At 40.4% G+C, this 24,360-nt stretch overlaps 1 protein-coding gene across 11 annotated transcripts in view; it reads left to right on the top strand.

Annotated features, from left to right (window-relative positions):
• Positions 1-24,360, top strand: part of dop1a (DOP1 leucine zipper like protein A) — a 251,460-nt gene that overhangs the window by 78,421 nt on the left and 148,679 nt on the right. For all 11 annotated transcript variants that reach the window (XR_011355958.1, XM_069932202.1, XM_069932204.1 and 8 more), the window contains 6 exons: positions 8-197; positions 5,095-5,193; positions 8,227-8,326; positions 10,814-10,923; positions 18,705-18,816; positions 22,103-22,223. Coding sequence is in view for 10 of the 11 variants with exons in the window: in XM_069932202.1 (XP_069788303.1) it covers positions 8-197; positions 5,095-5,193; positions 8,227-8,326; positions 10,814-10,923; positions 18,705-18,816; positions 22,103-22,223 (732 nt within the window). In the remaining variant the exon portion in view is untranslated. The remainder of the gene's footprint in view (positions 1-7; positions 198-5,094; positions 5,194-8,226; positions 8,327-10,813; positions 10,924-18,704; positions 18,817-22,102; positions 22,224-24,360) is intronic.

Here is a 24,360-nt window from a genome sequence, read left to right as displayed (position 1 = left end):
CATACAGAGCAAACATTTTGCTGGAGAAGGTTGCTGCTGCAGTGGAACAGTCTGCATTTTATGGTGCTCTTTGGGGGAGTATTCTGACCAGTCCTGCTGTGCGATTACCTGGAATCACCTTTGTGCTTTCCCATCTGAACCGGAAACTTTCAATGGAGGATCAACTCTACATTATTGGCAGTGACATTGAACTGATGGTACTGATAATTTTCTTACCATGTTGACACCCGAAGCCATATTGAAGGGAATAAAATCTAAAAGTGCAGTTGGAATTATCAACTTCTTTCAGGTCAAGACAACTGTCCTGTGTGTTTTTGGTCAAAATGTGTCAATAATTCTTTTCAAGCAATTGAGTACGCCTTTGATTACAGACAACTGATGGCCATTTGATTTTGCTCTTATGTTTTTATCAGGACAGATTTGCGCATTATGAGTGATTAAAGCCCATGTGAATTAAAATGCTAATAGTTTGATGAAATTGCCGTTGCATAATGAGCTTTTTATAATCAAGGAATATAATTTTGCAGATTTTTTTTTGATGAGGTACACCTTTTCCAGCTTTCTGAAAGAGTCATCAATTAGTCTCTGTCTTTCACCTTCTAATAATTACTGATTATGTATCCAGTTCCTAAATTGAACCCAGACTCTATCATCCCACCCTTCCATTAGCAGAGTTCCGTGATCAACAGGCATTAATGTAGATACAATTACAACTTTTAAAAGGCATTTGGACAGATGGTTAGGAAAGGTGTAGAGGAGTGCAAGCTTAATATGGGCAAATGAGGTTAACATAGACAGGGTGGACTGATGGAGCTGTTTCTTTCCATAACAACATTAGAACAGGAAATAGGAGTAGGAGTCGGTCATCTGGCCCATCGAGACTGCTCTGCCATTCAATGGTTGATCTGGCCGTGGAATTAGCTCCACCTGCCTGCCATTTCTCTATAACGCTTAATTCCCTTACTATGCCAAAATCCATCTTAAATACAGTGATGAGGCATCCTCTGCTGCTTCCTTGGGCAGAGATTTCCACAGATTTACTATTCTCTGGGCAAAGCAGTTCCTCCTTATCTCTGTCCTAAATCCATTCCCTGTATATTGAGGCTATGTCCCCAAATACTAGCTTTATCTACCAGTGGAAGCAACTTTCCTGCCTCTATCTTAATCTATCCCTTTCATAATTGTATACATTTCTTTAAGATTCTCTTTCACTCATCTGCATTCCAGTACAGATGACTCGCTCTGTTCTCATAAGATAATCCCTCACTTCTGGAATCAATGTGGTGTACCTTCTACAGTTCCAGCAGAAGCTCCCTGTTCTTAACTTCAATCCCTCTAACAATAAGGGCCAACATCCCATTTACCTTCTTGATTGCCTGCTTCACCCTCAAACCAACCTTTTGCAATTCATGGATAAACACTCCCAAGTCCTTCTGCATAACAGTATGCCATTCAAATAATAATTTGATATTTCTATTTTTTCTTCCTAACCTCCTGTTTACCAACATATACTCCATCTGCCAGATCCTTGCCTACTCACTTAACCTCTCTATATCTCTCTACAGACTGTCTGCACAATTTGCTTTTCCACTCAATTTATTGTCATTAACTACACTTTACTTGGCCTCCTCTTCCAGATTGTTGATGTTTATTGTGAACAGTTGCAGGTCCAGCACTGACCCCTGCACCACTCTGCTGATTGGCAGTCAGAGAAATACCCATTTATCCCAATTCTTTGCCTTTATTAGTTGACCAATCCTCTGTCCGTGCTTGTACTTTACCCCTGACTACATGCATCTTATACTAAATTTTATATGTGGCATCTTGTTGAGCGCCTTCTGGAAATCTAAGTGCACAACATCAACTTCTATCCATTGCGCTCATTAAATCCTTGAAGAGATACAGTAAATTTGTCAAACAGGACCTGCCATTCCAGAATCCATGCTGTGTCTGTCTGATGGAACAATTTCTGTCATGCTATTTCTGTCATACAATTTCTGGCATGTTATTTCTTCCTTAATGAATACTTTAAGCATGTTCCCGCTTTCAACAGTCGTCAAGCTAACTGGTCTATATTTTTCAACCCTTATTAAACTGTGACATGACATTTTCAGCCTTGCAATCCACCAGGACCTGTCAGAATCCAGAGAATGTTGGTAAATTATCACCACAGCTTCTATTATAACTTATGCCATTTCTTTCATCAGGACTAGGGGCCTTATCTACCTTTAGGCCCGATAGTTTGCTCAGCGCTACTTCCTTAATGATAGAGAATGTATCAAAGTTTTTACTTCCTATCACATCCATAACATCTCTCTTTGGCATGCTAGGTATGTCCTGATGTAAAACAGTCATTCAAAGCAACAGCTGTTTCTGCATAGCCCAGTATTAATTCCCCCCTTCTCTACCTTCACTTTAGCCCCCTTTTCCACTTTATGTAATTATAACAATTTTTACTATGATTTTATAATTTGTTCTAATTCCTTGTCTTTATTGCTTTTAAAATGTTCCCAATCTTCCAGTTTTCCACAACTCTTTGTGAGGGGGAGGTCATGCCTCACAAGCCCAATTGAGTTTTTTGAGTAAGTAACAAAAAGAAATTGCTGAAGATAAGGCAGTCGATATGGTGTGTATGATTTTAATAAGGTTGTCCATGATAGACTCGTTCAGAAAATCATGAGGCATGGATCCATGGAATCTTGGCTGTGCGAATTCAGAATTGGCTTGCCTGGAGGTCAGTGGCTAGTAGAGGTCTGCAGGGATCTGTTCTGGGACCCTTGCTCTTGTGATTTTTATAAATGACCTGGACAAAGAAGTAGAGGAATGGGTCAGTAAGTTTGCAGATGATATGAAGATTGGAGGTGTTGTGGATAGTGTAAACACAATGCTGGAGAAACTCAGTAGGTCCTTTATATATAGCAAGATAAAAAATACATAGCTGACATTTCGTGCTTGAGCCCTTCATTAAGTCCTTGATGAATTTCTCCAGCTTTGCGTTTTTACTTCAACCACGGTATCTGCAGACTTTTATGTTTTACTTGTGGATAGTGTTGAAGGTTGTCTGTCATTGGTTACAACAAGATATAGACAGGATCCAGAAGTGGGCAGAAAAATGGTAGATAGAATTCAATCTGGATTAGTGTGAGGTCAAACTTTAATTAAAAAAAATATTTTCCATTTGCATCAAATACAAACATATATTTCTTTATCTTGAATAATACATTGTAATAAGTGATCCAAAATTATACCTAATTTTGTTTTTATCCCCCATCTCTCTTCCCTCCCCCAAAAAGAAAGAAAAAAAAGGAAGAAGGAAAGCACACCTGAATATATTATATATCATTCACTATTTATATTTTCTAGCATATTAATTCTATCTTAAACCTATTAATTGGGAGGAGCGGGTGTAACGGATGACACAGATGGACTTTTATCAATGAAATCCCTATATGATTTCCAGATCATATAAATGTTTTCTAGTTGATTCCTTAAATTATAACTAATTTCTTCTAATGGCATACAGTTTTGTATTTCCACATGCCATCTATCCAACCCTACAATATTGCCTGACTTCCATGTTACTGCCATACACTTCTTTGCAACCGCTATTGCTACACTCAAAAACTTTCGTTGATATTTATCTAATTTCAATTCAATGTCTGTTTCATATAAATCAGGTAAGTCAAATTTGAAGACCGAGTACATGGTTAATGGTAGGATACATAACAATGTGGAAGAACAGAGGGACCTTGGGGACCAAATCTATAGATTAAGGTCGCTGTGCAGGTTGACAAGACAATTAAGAAGGCCTATGGTATGCTGGGCTTCATTAATCAGGGGATTGAGTTCAGGAGTCGTGAGGTAATGTTACAGCTCTATAATCTCTGGGGACACCCCACTTAGAATATTATGTTCAGAGATCTGATCACAGGAAAGATGTGGAAGCTATGGAGAGGGTGCAGAGGAGATTTACCAGGATGTTGCCTGGATTGAAAATGTGTCTTATGAGGTAAAGTGAATAGACCTGGGGCTTTTAAAAATAGTAAATATTTTAGCATCTGTCTGAATCTTGTGTCTCCATTTTTATTTCCTGTAAAATTGTAAAAGATATGATGAAATATGATTTCACTTCCTCATTTGATATGTGCGAGAATTCTTTGTATTATAACCTATTTTATGACATCACCTTTTGTGAAGTAACATAAATCCCATGTGGCTGAAGTTAATTAACATTGAGGGAAATGAAATAAATCCAGATGATTTTGCAAAACTTTCTTAGAGATCAACAGTGTTTTTCTATCATTTTATTATTGGCCACAGATCAATGTTTCTGGTTTTCTGAAAGTGGTTTGCATTTTTTGAATGAAATTAATGGGTGCAAGATAACCAAATACCCTGAAAACATTTGCAAAAGATTTAAAAATACTGTTTAATGCACTGGTGATATAACATAATCTTTTTAATGAATAAGGATATTTTTCTTCAAGTAAATGCACAAATTCTGGACTCTGATGAAATTTTAATGGACAGGTTACAGAGGGTTAAAATTAATGAGGCCTTGTAACAGTTATGAATCTTCCTTGGTAAATCAATTGCTCTGCATGGCAATGTCTTGATAACATTTAACAGAATAATATAAAGATGTAGTTTTGCCTTCATCACATCTTAAAATAGAGCAATTACTGAATTTATTTCATTGTGAGGTAGATGTTAGTACGTGCTTTTATCTTTTTATTTAGGAAACATCTAAGAGGTGCTACAGAGATGAAGAATAATTTAGTAATAAGATTTTAAGTGATAAGGGGGTGGCATGGTTACCGTAGTGGATTTCACAACACTATTACAACGCCAGCGATCCAGATTCAAATCTGCCACTGTCTGTGAGTTTGCACATTCTCCCTGTGTCCACGTGAGTTTCCTCCCATGTTTCAAAGATGTATGGGTTAGTTATTTAATTAGTCACATGGGTGGACAATGCAGATGTGGGCCAGAAGGGCCTGTTACTGTGTGGTATCCCACATTTAAAAAGGTTTTGCAGATTCAGGCTTCTCTTACGATGAATAACATTCCTTTTATTTTTGTTCTTTTTGGTAGGTTGAGGCAGTAAGTGTTTCAGTCCAGGACTCCAGTGTCTTGGTGCAGAGGAGCACCTTGGATCTTATCCTGTTCTGCTTTCCTTTTCATCTGTATCAGGTGGGAAACTTCACTTAAAGAAACTAGAAATATAATAGTTGGCAATTTGTACATGGTGGTCATGCCTTGGATACTCGGAGAATTAACATGGAGGATTGATACCCAGCTCACAGTATCTCTGTCAGTCTCCAGAGACTCATGGACTTTTCTGCCACTTCTCTCTCAACACCATTCAAGAGAGATATTTTGTATAAAGATTCAACAGTGCTAATAATGTCCTTGATGTTGACATTATATATGATACAAGGTGATAATGCTGCCTGACAGTGGTCTAGTGAAATCTACTCTTGTCAATGTAAAGAAGTTGTTTCTTGAGATAAAGGATTAAGACGATGAATATTCACTTATCAAAATGACGTTTTTTTTAAATTTAAAGAATGTAAAACCCAGCTCAGACCGTTGAATTTAGTGGATTTTAGCAGCTTTTGGATAATTAATTGAAACTGACAAAAATAAATTAACTTATTTATAAACAAAAAGCATCTACTTAATTTTGATATTAAGCATGCAGAAGAAGCTTGATCCAGTTGATTGAATCTTTGCATATGAATAGAAGTATTGTAAAAGGACGGATGGAGCTTTCTGTAGATTTAATTTAAATTTAAATAACTAGCATGGTTAGCGTAGCAGATAGTGCAATCCTATTACAATGCCAGCATACTGGGTCCTGGTTCAAGTCCAGCTCTATCTGTACCCATGTATGTGTGGGTTTCCTTGGGATGCTCTGGTTTCCTTCCTCTTTCCAAAGTGTAAAAGGTTTGTAAGTTAATTGGTGTATTTAGGCTACACAAGCTTTTGTGCCGGAAGGACATTTTATTGTGCTGTTTGTCGGAATTTTTAAAAAATGTCCCCATTGTACCAGCCTCCTCCACCAGACGTGGCAATGTATTCCAGGCACCCCCCATTCTACCCATTTTACATCAGTGTTTGTCCTCCACCGTCCTGTTCTGCATCAATGCACTTCCTTGGCTTTCTTCACTATCTTTAACCTTTTCATCCTTCTTTCTCTCCATCTTGGATCTCAACCACTTGTCAGACTAATTTAAAGCCTCCTGAGTGAATCTAGAAAATCTCCCAACCAGAATTTTGGTTGCCCTCTGGTTCAGGTTTAACCCATCTTTCCTGTACAGGTCACCTTTACCCCAGAAAAGATTCCAATTGTTTATGAATCTGAAACCCTTCCTCCTGCACCAACTGCTCAGCCATGTGTTCATGCACTCTATCCTCCTAAAACACAAAAGGTGCTGCTGCAGGAGCTGCTGTAACGGCAGCACTGCCGCTGGTGCAGATCCAGGAGAGTCGAGAGACAGACCTGCTCCGTCAGGTGCTTCTGCCTGGCCCCAATTCCGTCGGCTCTGTACAGGCTTTAAATGGCCTGTTAAAGGAACTGACATTTTTTTTTTTAAATCCTGCAACCACAGAGAACTGCGCCCTAGAAGGTGGACCTGTGCAGGGTAGTGTACCACAAGGGGTTGTAGATTCTGGGGGAGCGGTGGACCAGCGCAGGGTACCAGAAACCCACTGTTGAGAAGGAGAATCATAGGTGATGACCCTACAGGGAAGGTGACCATGGCAGCAGACCAGCAAGGGGCTCTGCAGCGAAAGGACCCGCACAGGCTGTGGGCTACTGGCAACTTGTGGCCAAACAGCCCACCCAGGCTACTGGCTGCTGAAGACTGGCTTATGAGAACCAGGAATCGAGAGAGGGTGCTGAGGGCAGGAAGGGCACCTGAAGGTCCTCGGGAGCTGAAGGCTTCCTGATCATAACAGAGGTTTGGACTTGTTGCTTCGGCTGCCAATGGTTTGAACAAGAATCTGTGCGGCTGCAGAGGCTAAGGGAGCACTGGAGGCAAATCCACAGATGCTCAGTGCCTCTGAAGGGACTCTCTTTTGCTTCTCTTTTCCTTATTGTTACGAGCACTGGGCCTTACAGCAAACAAAAGCTGAAGTATATCATGTATATTATATTTTCATGCATTATTACATGGCAGTAAAAGGAACCTTGAACCTTTTCTCACTGTAATGTGCCACTGGAGATCATCTTGGAGATCGCACTTTTAGCTTTCATCCTCACTCACTTCATTCTTTTGCAGGATCTCATCTCCCATTACAGTTGTAACCGTATGGAGCATGACTCTGGTTGTTTGCCCTCCCCTTCAAGAATGCTGTGGACTTGATCTGAGATGTCTCTGACCCAGGCACCCAGGAGACGACATTATGTCCAGTTGCCTCGTTCTTGTCCGCACACTCTCCTGTCAGTTTCTCCACCTTTTACTTCTGACCCTCAGTGCCAGACTCTGATGTTGGAAATACACAATCAGATCAGCCAAGACTTTTGCAGGTTGAAGCAGGGTTATTGCTTTTTAGTCAGAGGTAAAACAAGTGCAAAGATCTTGGGAAAGGAGAGAGAGAGAACTGAATGACAACCAGAGTGAGCAGGGTGAAAGTATGTTGAAGTGAATAGTCAAACAACAGCAGGCAGGTCTGGAGGAGTTGTAAACTGGAGAAAACAAATGATTATCTGGACAATACCAATAAAGAAAAGAAATTGAAACATTGGGAGCGTGGGAATTGCTGATTCAACTTGATAGAGTCAGGAAAATTAGGTTTTTTAAAAATTTTATCGATAAAGCACGGTAGAAGGCCCTGACAGCCAATGAAACCCGTGCTGCCCATTTGCACCCAATTAACCTACTAACCTCGTATGTTTTGGAGGATGGGAGGAAACTGGAGCACCCAGAGAAAACACGAGCATGTCACAGGGAAATCGTACAAACTCCTTAATGCAGGATTTAAACTGGCTCGCTAAACTGGTGCTAACTGTACTGTTGCTCAAGATTGTGTTGAGCTTTATTGGAACAGCAGAGGAGGCTGAAGTGGGAGACACAGTGACTGGAGTACTAAGCCACAGACAATTTGAAGTTTGGGGACCAGTTATCCATTTGAATGGATGTGTTATGCGAAGAAAAATGTAAGAAAGTATCAAACTTCCCACATATTGCAAATGCAGTTTCTTCCCTTCTATTTCATAAGGCCACTCGCCCCGATATGATCCAGATATTATCTGCAGCTTTGCATGTGGTCCTTCGGAGAGATATGTCCCTCAATCGGAGACTGTACGCATGGCTTCTTGGTGAGTTAGGAGCATTTATGCATGTGTATATTAAATCAAAAGTGGCATTAGTATATGTGTTTTATTCTAGCAGTTTTGAATCTTGGCAACAAGAAAATCTGGGGAATGGTATAAAGTTATGAATTCAGATACTAGATACTTTTGTGATTAATAATCAAAGTTTCTTTGTCTGCTCTTTGTGACATTCTGTGAAGATGCGACACTTGCTTTATCTAAAGCCCATTTATGCCTGAGAAATAGTGAAAATCATTAATGGATGGTGTGTTACACTATTTACAAGATTTCTTGCTGAGGGCTTATTAATGATTCTAATGAGGATTATCAATATCTATCAATCAGCAGAGATAGAATGTCATTTTGTAGAAATGTATATTGCTACCATTGCATAGAGTGCATTATTGATAAATATAAATTAGATTGTGGCCTATTTATATTTCTCAACAAATATACTTGTCACAGTACACCCATTGTTTCCATGTGCTCCTACCTCTCTGAACTGGGATCATCCTACCACGAATCCATTTTGTACCCCCTGGTCCAACTCTTCCAACCCGTGTTCGTGATTCCTCAAATGCCCTCCATCACTTCAACATCTTCCAGTTTCACGGACTTGGCTGCCTAGTTTTCAACAGGGACATTCGGTCTCTATACACTTCTATTCTCCATACTGAAGGTCTCAAAATCATCTGCTTCTTTCTGTAATAGACCCAACCAGTCCTCCTTCACCACATTCCTCCTCCACCTGGCATAATTTGTTCTCATCCTCAATACTTCTCCTTTGACACATCCACTTTTTCCAAATCCAAGGGGTAGCCATGGATTCTCGCATTGACCCATCTATGCCAGTCTTTTTGTTGGCGACATTGAGAAATCCATGCTGCAAGTCTACATAGGCAAGGCTCCACACCTCTTCCTCTGCTACATTGCTGGCTACATTGGTGCTGCCTCCTGCACACATGATGAGCTAATTGACTTTATCCACTTTGCTGCCAGCTTTCAACCTGACCTCAAATTCACTTGTTCCATCTCTAGTTATACCCTGCCCTTTCTCAATCACTCTGTCTCCATATTGGGAGACAAACTCTACAGATATTTTCTACAAACCTGACAATTCCTCCCCTGTTCACTTTCTCTCATTTCCTTTTTTCCTGTTACATCTGCTCCTAGGATGTGGTCTTCCATTCCAGAACATCAATAAATGTGGCTATCCCTCCAGTTCCCACTACTATCGTCAGCCCTTATCCACTGTATCCTGCATATCTGCCCTGGCCCTCTCCGGCCTGAGATGCAATAAGGACAGGATTTCCTTTGTGCTCACCTTCACATCCAACATATTATCCCTCCTTCATTTTTTGTCTCCTGAATCATGATCCAACCACCAGACACATCTTCCCCTCCCCTCCTCTCCACTTTCTGCAGGGACTGCTCCCTCCAGGATTCTTTCATCCTCTCCTCTCTTCCCACTCATCGCCCCTTTAATACCTTCCCCTGTGATTGCAAGGAATGCAACACTTGCATTCACACATGCTCCCTCACCACTATTCGGTGCCCCAACAGCCCTTTCAAGGAAAGCAACAGTTCACTTGTTAATCTGCAGGGGTAATCTTCTACACCTGGTTCTCCTGTTGTGGCCCTCTTTATGTTGATGAGATTGGACGCAGACTGGGAGATCATTTCTACTCTCCCACCAGTATTCACCTATTTTTACCTGTTAGCCTGCGCTCCTCCCCCTATCCCTTACTTCCTCCTCTCCTCTTACCCCCCCCCCCACCTTTTTTATTCAAGCTTATGCCTAATTTTGGCTCAAACCTTGACGAAAGGCTCAGGCCCAAAATGTTGGTCACCCTTTACTTCTGAAAGCTGCTGCGTGTCCTGCCTAGTTTCTCCAGCACTTTTGTGTCTTGCGATGTTATCTCCAAGCCTTGTAATGAGAGGTGCCTGCATAATTTTTTTTTGATTTGTATCATTCTGTAAAGGTAAAGTGTGATGTCCACAATTGTGCAGTTTTCTTCACTGAGATTTAATATTATAAATGATTCACAATGGAAAATTAAATACTGTGTTTTTTTTTTTGTTGCGCCCCATCTTGTCTCCAAATTAGTTTCCCAGTTCATTCTTTTCATGTTGGTTGCAGCAACTGTGTGCTGAATTTAAATGAGGAATTGAATTGAGGTTTTATAGCTCTTTAAACAATATCCAGTGTGCATTTGGATTTTTTCAATAGTGGTCATGACATTCAGTATGAAATGTAAGTATTTAGTGTAAAGTGATATTTCAATCTCTTAAGAACCAAAATTGATGTCGTAAACATATAATCATCAACTAATAAATTATATGTGACTTTTTGTTTGCTCTCTTTAAATGGATTACAATTTGGTAAGTAAAAAGCATTGTATTTAATATTAGGAAAAGCCAATTAAATGTTATATAGCATATACGTACACGTTTCAATTTTGCACCCCTAACGATATTCTTCCATTTATTTAGGATTCGATAACAATGGTATCCTTACAGGACCCAGAAGTACCAGGCACAGCAATCCAGAAGAGCATGCAATCTACTATTTTAATACCTTTTCCAAAGATCTTCTGATTCAGGTTCACTTATTGTTTCAACCATTAAGAATGTAGTCATTTGGTCTGCTGGTTTTCAGATTCGTAGCATGGGCGGACTTTAACTACTCAGGGTAGATTGAGATCATCCAAATGTCTGTGATCAGATCATTTGTTCTGAGACTGCTTCACATTACTAGTCTAAAGTAGGAATGGTCACTATGTAGGAAGTTGGTTACCCAAAGGTTGAGAACAGTGACCAGAATTTATTCAGATTCGTACAGAAAATAGATGAAGGAAAACACTCGTCAAAAATTAAGGGGTTGAAGTGGAATTTAGTTGAATTTCTGGTAGATAAGCAATGGGATATATTTTAATGTTGAATATATATAGAATTTAGGATCAAAGTAAATCCTAAAAGTGCATCAAATGCTGTGGTTCTGTAGATATACATGGAGAGATGGGGAAAAAATTGCATTCTATGAAATAAATATGTAGAGTTGATATTAGTGTGGGAGCACACTTCAAATCAAAACTTGTAAGTGAGAAGCCAAGATATTAAAAGGAAAAATAATAGCAAAGCCTTAAAATAAAGAGAAACACTTTTGATCTGTTGTAATGTTCTGAAACAAACATTTGGATGATCTCAATCTGCACTGACTAGTCGCTGTTTCCCCATGTATTCATGAGGATTGAGGATGACTTCTGCTCCAGTTCTGTGGGCTCTGAGGTATCCTGTGTAGATGCTGCCTTGGTTGGGGTGAATGGTAGGTACTGTAGTTTGGGAAGTGGTGTTCTCCATCTACTTACACAAGAATTCTATGTGCTCCCTACAAGTGGACTTGAGATTTCGCCATTTTGCCCAAACTGAACGGCCATGAATGGGGATGTTAATAATGCAGTTTAATTTAGAGATACAGCTATACCATGAACCTGTACAGCCCAATTACACCCACATGACCAATTAACCTGCTAACCCCATACATCTTTGGAACATGTGAGGAAATCCATGTGGTCATGGGAAGATCATACAAACTCCTTACAGACAGCGGTGGATTGAAACTCGGTACACGGGTGCTGTAATAGCATTGCACTAATGCTATGCTAACTGTGCTGTGTCTGTGGGGAAGTGTGACAAACATCTACTGTCTACTTGGTATCTCTTGACCTGAGGGAATTCGGAATAAAGTACCTGTTTTGGTCATTTTGTGGTGTGGACATTGGAGGTGACTGAATGTAGTTAGGGCCTTGATGATAGAGATGCTTCAGTGCTGAAGATGTTGGCTTGGGAATTCAGCTGACATTGATTTGCTTTTCCTGCAAGTGAACTGAGATGATTTTGTACACACAACTTTGCTGGGTGTCCCTCCAGTGCTTTACGATGTCTGCTCTATGTAGTCCATGACTGTGAGGCATACAGGATGACTGGGATCATTTTTACAAAATAGACCATGAGCTTTGTGCATGGACTTGAGTCCTGGATGCCATTCTTTTTACGTACACATTCATAAGCATTGTCAGGATATTGCAGCTTAATGAGTAAATTTAGGACCATCTCCATTCTGGAATGGTGTAGTCCTGTAATCTAGCTTCACTCCAGTGGGTAGCTTATTGGAGGTGGGTTAGAACATTGTGGTGAGAATGATTGAGAACAATTAAGGAGGAAAAATGGTTCAGCTAGTAGACCTGCTGCCTCAAGGTCTAGCATCTGGATTCAGTCTGGTAGAATCCGGGGATGAGTTGATATGTCTTTAAGGAAAACAAAATTTGTACAGGACTGAGTGTAAATGATGTTTGATTATTGGCATAGACTCAGTGAGCTGAAGGGCCTGTTTTGAGTTGCTTGACTGACTTTAAAAGTTTTAGGTTAATAACATACCCTGCTGACACTGAGATTGGATACATTGGATGAGATCATGACATGCGTTGCATCATGCAACTTACTTGAGGTAGAGATTGATATCCTTGGGTTGCTAAACTTAAGGTTATTCCACTCCTTAAGAGATAATGGATGGCGCAGTTGGGTAGGGGTTGCTTTTACAGTGACAGCGATCGGGTCTGGACTGGGGTTCGGATCCCATACTGTCTGTAAAGAGTTTGTATGTTCTTCCCATGTCTGTTTTTTTTTCTCCAGGGGCTCTGTTTTCCTCTAATCGATCAAAACATTTAAAATTTTTTAAAATGTCTGGTCCAAAAAAAGGCCATGTAGTTAATCTTGTTCACTTGGCTTTGAGGATCATATATGACATAGGACCAGAAGACATAGGAGCAGAAATAGGCTATTCAGCTCATCGAGTCAACTCTGCCATTCATTCATGAGCTGAAGCCCTCATCTTTTTCCCGTAAGCTTTGATGCCCTGGCTAATCAAGAGCACACTAATCTCTGCCATAAATACACCCAATGACTTGGCATCCACAACCATCTGTGGCAGCAAATTCCACAGATTTGCCACCCTCTGGCCAAAGAAATTTTTCCGCATGTTGTTTTAAGTGGACGCATGTCAATTCTGAAGTTGTGCCCTCTTATGCTAGTTTTCCCACCATGGGAAACAACCTTTCTGCATCGACTTGGTCCATGCCTTTCAAAATTCAAAATGTTTCAATGAGATCTCTCATCATACTCATAAACTCCAAAGAGTAGAAGCTGACTGCTTTTTGTTTGAATATTTTATTTTAAAAGACTCAAGCAAATTTCTACAAACAATATAAGACATTTTTTAATCACACAGTATAATATATACAGAGCCAGCATTTCTCCCTCCCCAAATCGTCCCTGGATATTAAATAAACCATAAAAGGCAAATGAAAAGAATAAATAAATATTTAAACTAAAAATTAAAACACATCATCTGTACCTCAGTCTCTTCTTTATTTATCTGTCAGAGTGGTTTGTATCTTAACTCATTTCTTAAGTGGGGTGTATAGATTATACCTGTGCACCTATGTGCCTCAGGTACGGCTGCTACACTTCAATGTTATCAGTAATCTTCTTTAGGAGAATGCAACTAAGTTGAGAGTTGGACTTCCATATAAGCGCTGTACACTTCCTGGCTTCCGACAAAGCAACCTTCACAAATTGAATTTGGTGTTTGGATAATCTAAACTGTACTTCACTAATATCTCCCAGAAGGAACAAATCTGCGCCTTGTCGAAACTCCACTTTTGTAATTTTTTTTTTAAGATGCCCCCCAGGTCTACCCAGTCACCTTCATACATAGCTAAGTGGAGTGGATAAAGATTCCAACCTCTATACCGCATCTGAAACATCTATCCAAAATTTCTGACTTTGATTTGTGTAATTTTTGTGGTGTGAAGTACAACTGATGCAGGAAATTGTACTGCACCAACATATATCTAGCATTGACAATCTGTGTCATGCTGTTGAGGTACAAGTTTTCCCAGCAATTTTCATTAACTGTTGTACCCAAGTCTGACTCCCATCTCTCCCTTGACTGATGTAATCTTGGTTTCGGGCTGTCTCATCAGTATTTTATAAAGCCTCAGCATCACATCCCTGATCTTAGATTCTATTCTTCTTGAAATGAATGCTAGCATGCATTTGCCTTCACCACCAACTAAACCTTCAGGATATTTTGCACGAGAACTCCCAGATCCCTTTGTATCTGATAATTTCCTATTTTCTTCTCATTCAGAAAATTGCCCGTTTATTCCTTCGACCAAAGTGCATGACCCTACACTTACCAACATTATATTTCATTTGCCATTTCTCTGCCCATTCCTGTAAACTGTCTGTCCTTCTGCAGCCTCCCTTTCCTCAACACTACCTGCTCCTGCACCCATCTTCGTATCATGTGCAAACTTGGCGATAAAGCTATTCATTCCATAATCTAAATCATTGATATTAAGCATAAAAAGAAGCAGCCTGTGGAACACCACTGGCAACCAACCAGAATATGATCTCTGATTTCAGACTGTCATTAACTTTACCCACACTAGTATGTTTCCTGTAATACCATGGGCTCTTAACTTGTTAAGTAGGCCTCAGGTACGGCACCTTGTCAATATCCATGGTGCCTCTCAATAAACAGAATCCTTGCTGTAATTCAGGACAAAGTGTTTAACCATGGGCATAGTACCACCTCTCAAACCACAATCCTTTCTTGGGCATTTAAAAGGCCATCCAATGATGGACTGTGGGGAAGTTAGCAGTTCCATAAAAAAATGTTAGCTCAGAATTCTTTTGGGGCACTCTTGGATTTAGTTTTTTTTAAATTTTTTTTTATTTTTTTTTAAAATTTTTTATTTTTCACACCATAAATCACATTAGCCATGATATACACTATTTCTTTTTCACATATATACAGTGACTTTTTCTCCCCCCCTCCCTCCTCCCAAGCCACCCCCCCCACCCCCCCCTCTCATCCATTTTAGGTGTACAATCTAGGTTGCATTAAGCCAGTCAGACAATGCTGTCATTCAACAAAAATGCACCAGAAATTCTACTGAGTCCATTCTTTTCTTTCCTTCTCCTTCCATCAACTTAGGTAATGTTTGTCCCCGGTAGGTTTTCGCTATTGTATTTAATGTAAGGCTCCTATACTTGTTCGAATATTTCAATATTATTTCTTAACCTAAATGTTATTTTTTCTAATGGAATACATTTATTCATTTAAGTTTAGCAGTTTCTTCTTTTTAATTTGGTTATGTATTCCATTAATATTTAAAGTCATATAGTTCAGCGTAGCCCTTTTATATTTTGTTTATCTTCTCTTTCCGTTTTTCCATCATTACCTTTCCTCCTTTTCCATTTCTGTTTTCTTATTTTCAACTCTTTATAAGACAACATTCCTACAACATCCAACATTTTCCTTATTCTCCTATTTCTATCTTATTTATCCCCAATCTCCCCTTCCCCTCCTGAGTTGTCCTTTATCCCTTGTCGGACAACCACACTCTTGGATTTAGTTTGATGATGTTTCAATAACTGCTCTCGAATGAGATGGCAAGGAATGAAACTCCAGCACACCAATGAGAGGGCAGCATCTCCATTGACATGTGAGGTGTATGGCGCAGCAGATTGGCAGGAGCAAGAGATAAGACCAGTTGTATCTCCGACCATGTGATGTTCAATGTATTTCTGCCCTCCACCACGTAATCCACACCCCTGCCTCGTCAGCCTTCTCCACACCTTCCTATCCACATCAATCTAATCACTGTTGTCACTGACCCTGCATATTTGCCACTTTTTATGCTGCCTGCTTGTCACACTTGAAAAATGGAGTGTACCCTTTACATCAGTACATGGCCTTACAGTCACACTGTTCATTTTTCTGTGGTCACAAAAGGCTAGAGAGAAAAAACGAGCTAAAGGTAATCCTTTATGTTTTCCAATTTAAGCCTCTTACCTCTTTTCGTAGTCAAGAAATTTATGTGATTAGTGACAAACCTCACTCCCACATCTAACCCTATAATAAAAGCAGCTAAAGATGGTTGGGTCTAATACACTGAGCTGAGAAATTACAGCACCGATGTCTGAAGGGGTTGGGATGATTGACCTCCATATCCAGAGTCTTAGTTTCGTAAGTAGTATGTCTCCAAACACGGGTTTGCTTTTTTTCTTTATTCCCATTGATTTACCAGGTCTCCTGAATGCTGCACTCAATCAAAAGCTGCCATTATTTAAAATTTGGACATACAGTGCAGCAACAGGTCATTTTGGCCCATGAGTCAGTGCTGTCCAATTTACACCCAATTAATCTTCATATGTTTCGAACGGTGGGAGGAAACCGGAGCCCCCAGGGAAAACCCACATAGACATAGGGAAAAGGTACAAATTCCTTACAGACAGCGCAGGATTCAAACTCTGGTCCTGATCACTGGTGCTGTAAAGGCTTTGCACTAACCGCAATGCCAACCACGCTGCCTATGTCAACTCCTTCTCCTGTTTGCACCAAGCCGGTGGTGAGGTCCAGATCTTGCTGGTTCCAGCAAAGCACTAACTTGATTATTGTGACCTGATAGTAAAATAAAGGTGGTTGATGAAGCAGTTGAAGATGACTAGGTCTGAGATATGAGTCTGAGGGACTCATACAATTATGCCTTGCATCTGAGATGATAGCTACTATCTTCCCTTGCCTGGGTTGTCCCTTGATTCCCAGATTCATCACACTGAACATTGTTCTTTGGTATATCTTGTGCTACTCCTGGGATGCTCAAGTTCCCTCATGGGCAAGATGGAATTTTGTTTCCGGATCAAATTCAAGTTTATTATCACCTGACTGCACATATACAACTCAACAAAACACCGTTTCTCCAGACCACAGTTTTTTCATAGGAATTATTTACTTGGTTGCAGGATACTGTTCATCAATAGTGGGAAGAAACTATTTCCCAGCCTGGCAGTCCTGATTTTGATGGTCCTGTACCTCCTTTCTAATAGTTGTGGGTGTAAGAAAGATAATGTATTCTGGATGGAAAGGTCCTCAATAATTCTTTGAGTCCTATTGAAGCAACAGTCCCAGTGATCTTCTTGGCTACTTTGATGAACTTCGAAATTGCAGCTACCATACCACACAATGATGCAGCCAGACAGAACGTGCTCATTTTAGCTCCTGATAAATGTTGTCAACAATCTTTAGATTCAGGATTACCACTGAGCACAATGTCATAGTTTCCAACTCACTAGGTTGTGAACTGTCTTCTTGATGTTATGACTTAAAAGGAGCAAAATTAACTTTCATTTGGAAGGACTTAAAACATAATGAAAGGAATAGATAGACTAGACATAAACAGACTCTTTCCCCTGAGGGCAGGGGAGGTTGGAACAAAAGGCCATGAGTTAAGAGTAAGGGGGCAACACTTTAGGAGAAATATTAGAGGTGGCTTTTTCACTCAGCGAGTGGTGGCAGAATGGAATGAACTTCAGAATGAGATAGTTGCGGCAGGGTCCCTTCTGTCACTTAAGAGAAGGTTGGATGAGTACATGGAGGTGAGGGGGTTGGAGGGTTATTGGTGGAGATTGGGAGGTTTGGGAGAGTGGAGTTGTTCTAGTGAACCGGTGTGGACTCGAAAGGCCGACTTGGCCTGTTTCCACTCCGGAAGTGGTTATATGGTTATATAAATCATTGAGATTCATTAAAAATGTTGGTGCTGGAAATTTCAAATAAAAACAGAATGTTGGAAACTCTGAATAGGCCATGCAGCATTTTGTTAAGAGAAACAGTTGATGCTTCATGTCTGAGACTCTGTCAGAATTGCTCGTTTTTTGACAATTAAAGCTCCTGGTTTACTTTCCTGAGATATGAACTTGATATAGGAGATCTGAAATGACTCTTCATGCAAATATACTGATACAGGTTGTACCTCTCTTATCTGGCGCTCTGTGGTCCGACACGGTTGAATCTCTCGCCATTAGTACAAACTCCTTACAGACAGCGCGAGACTCCAACCCTGGTCCCAATTGCTGGCGCTGTAAAGGAGTTGTGGAAACCGAGCCGCCCCACAGCTTTGTTCTACCTTTAATATGTTTACGTAGGGGGGTTCCCTTGGAGGTCAGTTTCTGTTTAATTTTCTGTGGCCGGGCAATGGCTAGGCCCCAACATCGCCGGATTAAAGAGGTACAACCCTGTATTTATATATTTTTTAAAATTTATCAAAAAGGAAACAAGGCTGTAGTAACTTATTTGCCCAGAAATGACGATGGAAGTTTAAACTTTGAAATCAATACTTGTTGAGAGGAATTGAAAGAACGGGTGGAAATGTTGCTTTCTGGTTTTGTTAACTGCATGATTTGAACCTTTCAATGGAATAGGCAATTAATCTTATTCCTTTTCTCCTTCCTTCCCCTCCCCCCACCTTGATTTCAGGCCATGGTAGGAATCCTTCAAGGGAAAGGATGTGGAGAAGAAGAACGGACACCTTTGCATGATTTGAAACCATTTCGCATTCTCATTAGTCTCCTGGACAAGCCAGAACTAGGTATCATATTATGGACTGAAATAATTTCCAAGAAATCAGCGGTAGGGGAAGAGGGTCATTCAGGAAATAGCTAGAAGTCATCCATGTGGACTTTGGGAAGGCTTTTGACAAGGTCCTCTAAGGTAGGCTGGTCCAGAAAGTGGGAAGATGTAGATCCAGGGTGAGCTACTCAATGGATACAAATTTGGCTTGGCGTTAGAAGGTGAGGATGATAGTGGAGGGTTGTTTTACAGATTGGAAGCCTTTGACCAGTGGTGTGCTGCAGTGATCTGTGCTGGGTCCACTGATATTTGTCATGCAAGTTAATGATCTGGATGAGAACATGATTAGTAAGTTTGCAGCTGACACCAACATTGGTGGTGTGGTGGACAATGAAGAAGGTTATTGAAAGTTATAACAGGATTTAGATCTTCTAGGAAAGAAAGCAAAGGACTACATTTTGGGAGTTAAACCAAGGCAGGATGCACATAGTGAATGGGGATTGTTGTAGATCAGAGAGTGAAGGATACAAATACATTGTTTCCTGAAAATTAAACACACAAGTGGTGAAGAAGGTGTATGGTGTGTTTGTGTCATTGAGTATTAAGAGTTGGGGCAAAACATTGGTGAGACTGTATTTGGCATAATGTGTATTGTTCAGGCCACCTTACTATAGAAAGGATGTGATTAAGCCTGAGAAAGGGAAGAAAAGAATCCGAAGGACTTGAGACAAAAAGAGAGACTGGAGGTGTTTTTGCTGAACCATAGGATAATGAGTTTATTGTCAAATACATTGTACAATGTATGTATGGACCAAAATCCTTACTTACTGCAATCCCGAGCTGATAGATCATAGGGGAAAATAAACAACAATAGGATACATAAAATTAATTGAAAATAAATAATTATAAAAAGTAAAGTAGATAATAAATCTTCACAATTACCAGAGTGCTAGAAAAAAAAATGGGGTGATTAGTGTACCAAGGGGAGTTTCAAGAGCCTGATAGCTGATGGAATGAAATTGTTCTTGAACCCAGAGGTGCTGGTCTTCAGGCTTCTGTACCTTATGCCTGAAGATAGCAGTGGGAGGAGGTTGTGACAGGATGATGGGGTCCTTTAAGATGTTGATTGAGAGGTAACCTTCTGATGGTTTGTAAAATAATGAGGGACATACATAATTCCTCCACCCCCCCACCCCCCCCAGGATAAGTAAATCTAATGTGAGTGGGGAAAGATTTTATGGGGATCTGAGGGGTAAAGTTTTCACACAGAGGGTGGAATGAGCTGCCTGAGGAAGTGGGAGAATCAATATTTAAAAGATGTTTTAACAAGTACATGGATAAGAAAGTGACAGTGACTTGGACCAAATGCAGGCAAACGGAGTGAGCTGAAGAAAACAGTACATCGACAAGTATTTGGACCATGCCATAAATGACACTATAACCAACAGAACAAAAATGTTTATTTTTTATTTTGTCTCCTTTTGGCTATCGAGGACACTGCAAAATACTAGCTCCCATATCCCTTTGTCAGTTCTCCCAAGCCCAACTAATATTAAATCAAGCTCCTGTGCTGTGCAAAAGCCTGGTTTAAGTGACCCATATCTTATTGGCACAGCCCACATGCAACACAGAAGTGTGATGTCCATGAGAATGGGTGTGTAAATACTTAGGGGTGCACCCTATCTATATACTGTTACAATAAGTTCAAGTTAATTATCGTCCGATTGTACACAGATAACCATACAAAACAGCCTTTCCCTGGACCACAGTGCACACACATACACACTTTATGCACAGAACATAATAATCACATCTATACATAAAGATATAAAATAAATATATATGAATATTTTGGAATAATTACTCATTTATAAGAGATCCAAGGTCACAGGTTTCTGTTCCCCAATCTCACAGCCTGCGGGAAGAAACTATTTCTCAGCCTGGCAATCTTGATTTTGATGCTCCTCTACCTGCTTTCTGATGGTAGTGGGTCAAAGATACTGCGTGATGAATGTTAGGGGTTCTCCTCAATGCTTGAAGCAGTTAAATATGCTACTATCAACTTTCAATATGCATTTACCCTCACAAAGAATGTTGTGGAGTGATTTGGAACTCTGCACCATCTTTATTCTGGCTGATGCAATCAGCTTCTGCAATTTGTTATGTGAATAATTTTGCTTTGTAACCACGTGTGCAGCTTTAACTAGAAGCCAACGCCAAAGCTACTTTCTAACCAGTTATTGGTCAATGTGATGTAGTGGCTTGAAGTGGTTCTGTAAGCTCAGTACTTCTCAAGCAACTCAAATTAAATCATAAATTCAGTGCAGATTCATTATTACAGTACGTTTCCGGTTATCCAAAATTAGGTTAACTGAAAAGTTCAATTATCCATATTTTTTTGGCAGCGACAGGTCATCACAAGTTGAAAAAAAAATTCACCTGATGTGCTCATGTAGTGCCACGAGCCATCAGTGAGCGACTGGAGGAATTTTGTGGGTCAGGCAGCGCATGGTGAGATTATCCGAAGGGTTGGTTGTTAACTCGGGTCGGTCATAAATTGAGGAATGGGGACCTCGGGCTGCCACGGGAACCTTGGGATGCCGATGGGGAAATGGGGACTTCAGGCTGCCTCGGAACGGGGACTTTGGGCTGCCGTCAGGAGCAGGGACCACTGTATACATTACTTTTAATACAAAATATGAACTTGTACAGTAGTTTTAATAAAGTTTTTTTAAAATTTTGGTCGTATGTGCAGGTGGACATAACTCATGTAGGTTGGAAATCGAGGACTACCTTTAACTCCCTCCCCTCTCAATTTTCATTTCTTCTTTACCCTCCGCTCTACTTGGTTCTCCGCCGTCCTGGTGTCATCAAGGAGAGCGTCCTCCTGGGCAGGAGCAGGGACCTCTGGCTCTAGACAGGAGTGGAAACCTCGGGTTTCCAGACAAGATCAGCAATGGCAGTGGGGAGGAGTCAGGGATCAGCAATGGCTGATCTTCCGTTTTCTTCCGTTAACTGATACAAGTGTTCTACTGATCCTACTGGACTGCTTAAAGCCATTATTCAGTTATCCAAAAAATCCAGTTAAATGAAAAATGTCTGGTCCCAAGCTTTTCAGATAACCAGAAATGTACTGTACTAACCCACATTCTACTCTATGGTAATGCATTAAGTCACTCTAATGTTCTGCTGCTTGTATTGTTCCAGAGCATGCCACGTTACTTGGTTCAATTGTCTCTAATAGTAGCTGAGAGTTTTGTGTTACTATTGGTGCTATGAGCTCATTGTTGATTCTTTCATTCTAGGGCCAGCTATCTTAGAAGATGTTCTTATAGAAGTTTTCAGAACATTATATTCTCAGTGCAAAGCTGAATTGAATCTGAAAACACAACCTTCCTACAGCAAAGACCAGACTCAATTAAGCAGGTACAATTACTTAAATGGGTGGTTTGCAAATTAAATTTTTAATTTAATTTAATGGAAGTTTAAAATACCTTGGGATATTCTTTAATCCTCCCAGCCAAGGTCATCTCATGACCTCTTTTAGCCTTCCTAATGCCCTGCTTGAGTTTTTTCCTGCAATCTTTACCTTCCTCCAGGATTCGGTCTGATCGCAACTTCCTGAACTTCATATACACCTCCTTTTTCTTGTTGACTAAATTCTTGACCTCTCTCGTCATTTAAGGTTCTTTTATATTGGCATCCATATCCTTCCTTTGCACTGGAACAATCTGACCCTGGATTCTAATTAGTTGGTCCTTAATCAACTTCCACATTCCCAATCCCCCTAGCTCCTGTCTAAACAGGTCATAATTTGCCCTCCCCTAATTTAGTACTTACTCCAGAGTCCAAGCTTACCATTGTCCATAACTATTTCGAAAGTTAAAAGAGTGATCACTATTCCCAAAATGTCCCCCTACTAAAACTGATCACCTGGCCAGCCTCATTTGCAAATTCAGGGTCAAGAGTGGCCCCCTTCCTCAATGGGCTCTCGACGTTCTGCTTCAAGAAACTCTCATGGATGCATTTAAATTCTGTCCCATCGCACTACATTTTTAAAGGAATATCTTAATTCTGAGCCCATGTGCAGTAACTTGTAAAAGTCCATAATTTAAATATTTGGATTAAAGATTGAAGGTAGATTAAAGATTGCCATCTTCTGTAGAAACACCTGGTTAAGTAGAGCCAGATGAAATTCACCTTTGACACATGGTGCATTCCTCATACCTACCTTGAGCACCAGTCTTGTTATCTGTGACTACTTCCTAAATCTGGCCTGTACAGATAGATCATTGGGTACTCTTATTTTAAAACAAATCTTCTTAAATAAAGTGAATTAAGAAATGTAATTTTAAAAATAAATTTAGGCATACAGCATGGTAACAGGCTCTTTCAGCCCACGAGTCTGTGCCACCCAATTCCACCCAATTGACCTGCAGCATTTTGAAGAGTGGGAGGAAACCAGAGCACCTGGATGAAACCCATGCAGACTCGGGGGAAAACATACAAACTCCTTAGAGACAGCACCAGATTCGAAACCCGGTTTGCTGGTGCTGTAACAGCAGTTGTGCTAACTGCTACGCTAACCATGGTTCTGTGACTATCAAAAGAATGGGATTTGTTAGCAGCACAGATTTAGAACAGGAGAGACCTTGTTCCAATTCAAGATCATTAAGAAAAACTAGAAAATCAAGGTAGCGTAATTTTCATGATCACTCATTGCACTGCATAAATTCTTATACATTTTCTTGTTCATACAATATAAAAGAAACATCCTTCCACAGGTACACGATCCTTTATCCGGAACCCTTGGGGGACAGTGTGTTCTGAATTTCGGTTTTTTACGGTTTTCGGAAAGCCCACCCGAATTGTGCTGCCGTATCCACCCCCACCCCCTTCCAGTCGCCCGGCCGTCTCCCCCAACCGCGGTCCCTCGGCCGCCTGCCCCGACTGCCCAGCAGTCTTCCCCCGACCGCCGGTCCCTCGGCCACCCGGCAGTTTTCCACGGCCGCCTCCCCCGACTGCCCGGCAGTCTCCCTCGGCCGCCTCCCCCGACCGCTGATCCCCACTTGCCGGATTTAGGAGCTTTCCGGATTTTAGATGTCCAGTTAAAGGATCATGTACCTGTATATGACTAGCTCATTGGAACAAATGTTTAAAAAAGATGCATATATGTTGCACCTTTGATGTAAAAGAGAAAAATATGAAACAAGTTTGTTTAAGATCAATCAGTAACTGGTTGGTCAGAGAGACACCAATTGTGTATTTCTTAAGGGATGAGGAGTGGGAAGGTCTAAGAATGGAGACCTTGGGGCTGGACCATTTGAAGAAACTGCAGTTTAAGAAGGACATTAGTCCTCAAGAATGTGCAAAATTTTAAGCAGTTAAATTGGAAAGTTCAAGAGGCAAATTTTTAATTTTTTACAAACTCCTTATGATAGCACCTGATTCGAATCCGGATCACTGGTTCTGTAATAGTGTTGCAAGAATTGTAGGGTTTTCAGGTTCAGGTGCATTGAGGCTTACTGCCCTGTGACAAGACTATGCTGGAGTTGAAAAGAAG

Source organism: Narcine bancroftii, chromosome 4 (assembly GCF_036971445.1).
Source record: "Narcine bancroftii isolate sNarBan1 chromosome 4, sNarBan1.hap1, whole genome shotgun sequence".
Lineage (NCBI taxonomy): Eukaryota > Metazoa > Chordata > Chondrichthyes > Torpediniformes > Narcinidae > Narcine > Narcine bancroftii.
Note: the sequence above shows the minus strand (reverse complement) of the source record. Positions and strands in the feature narration are given on the sequence as shown.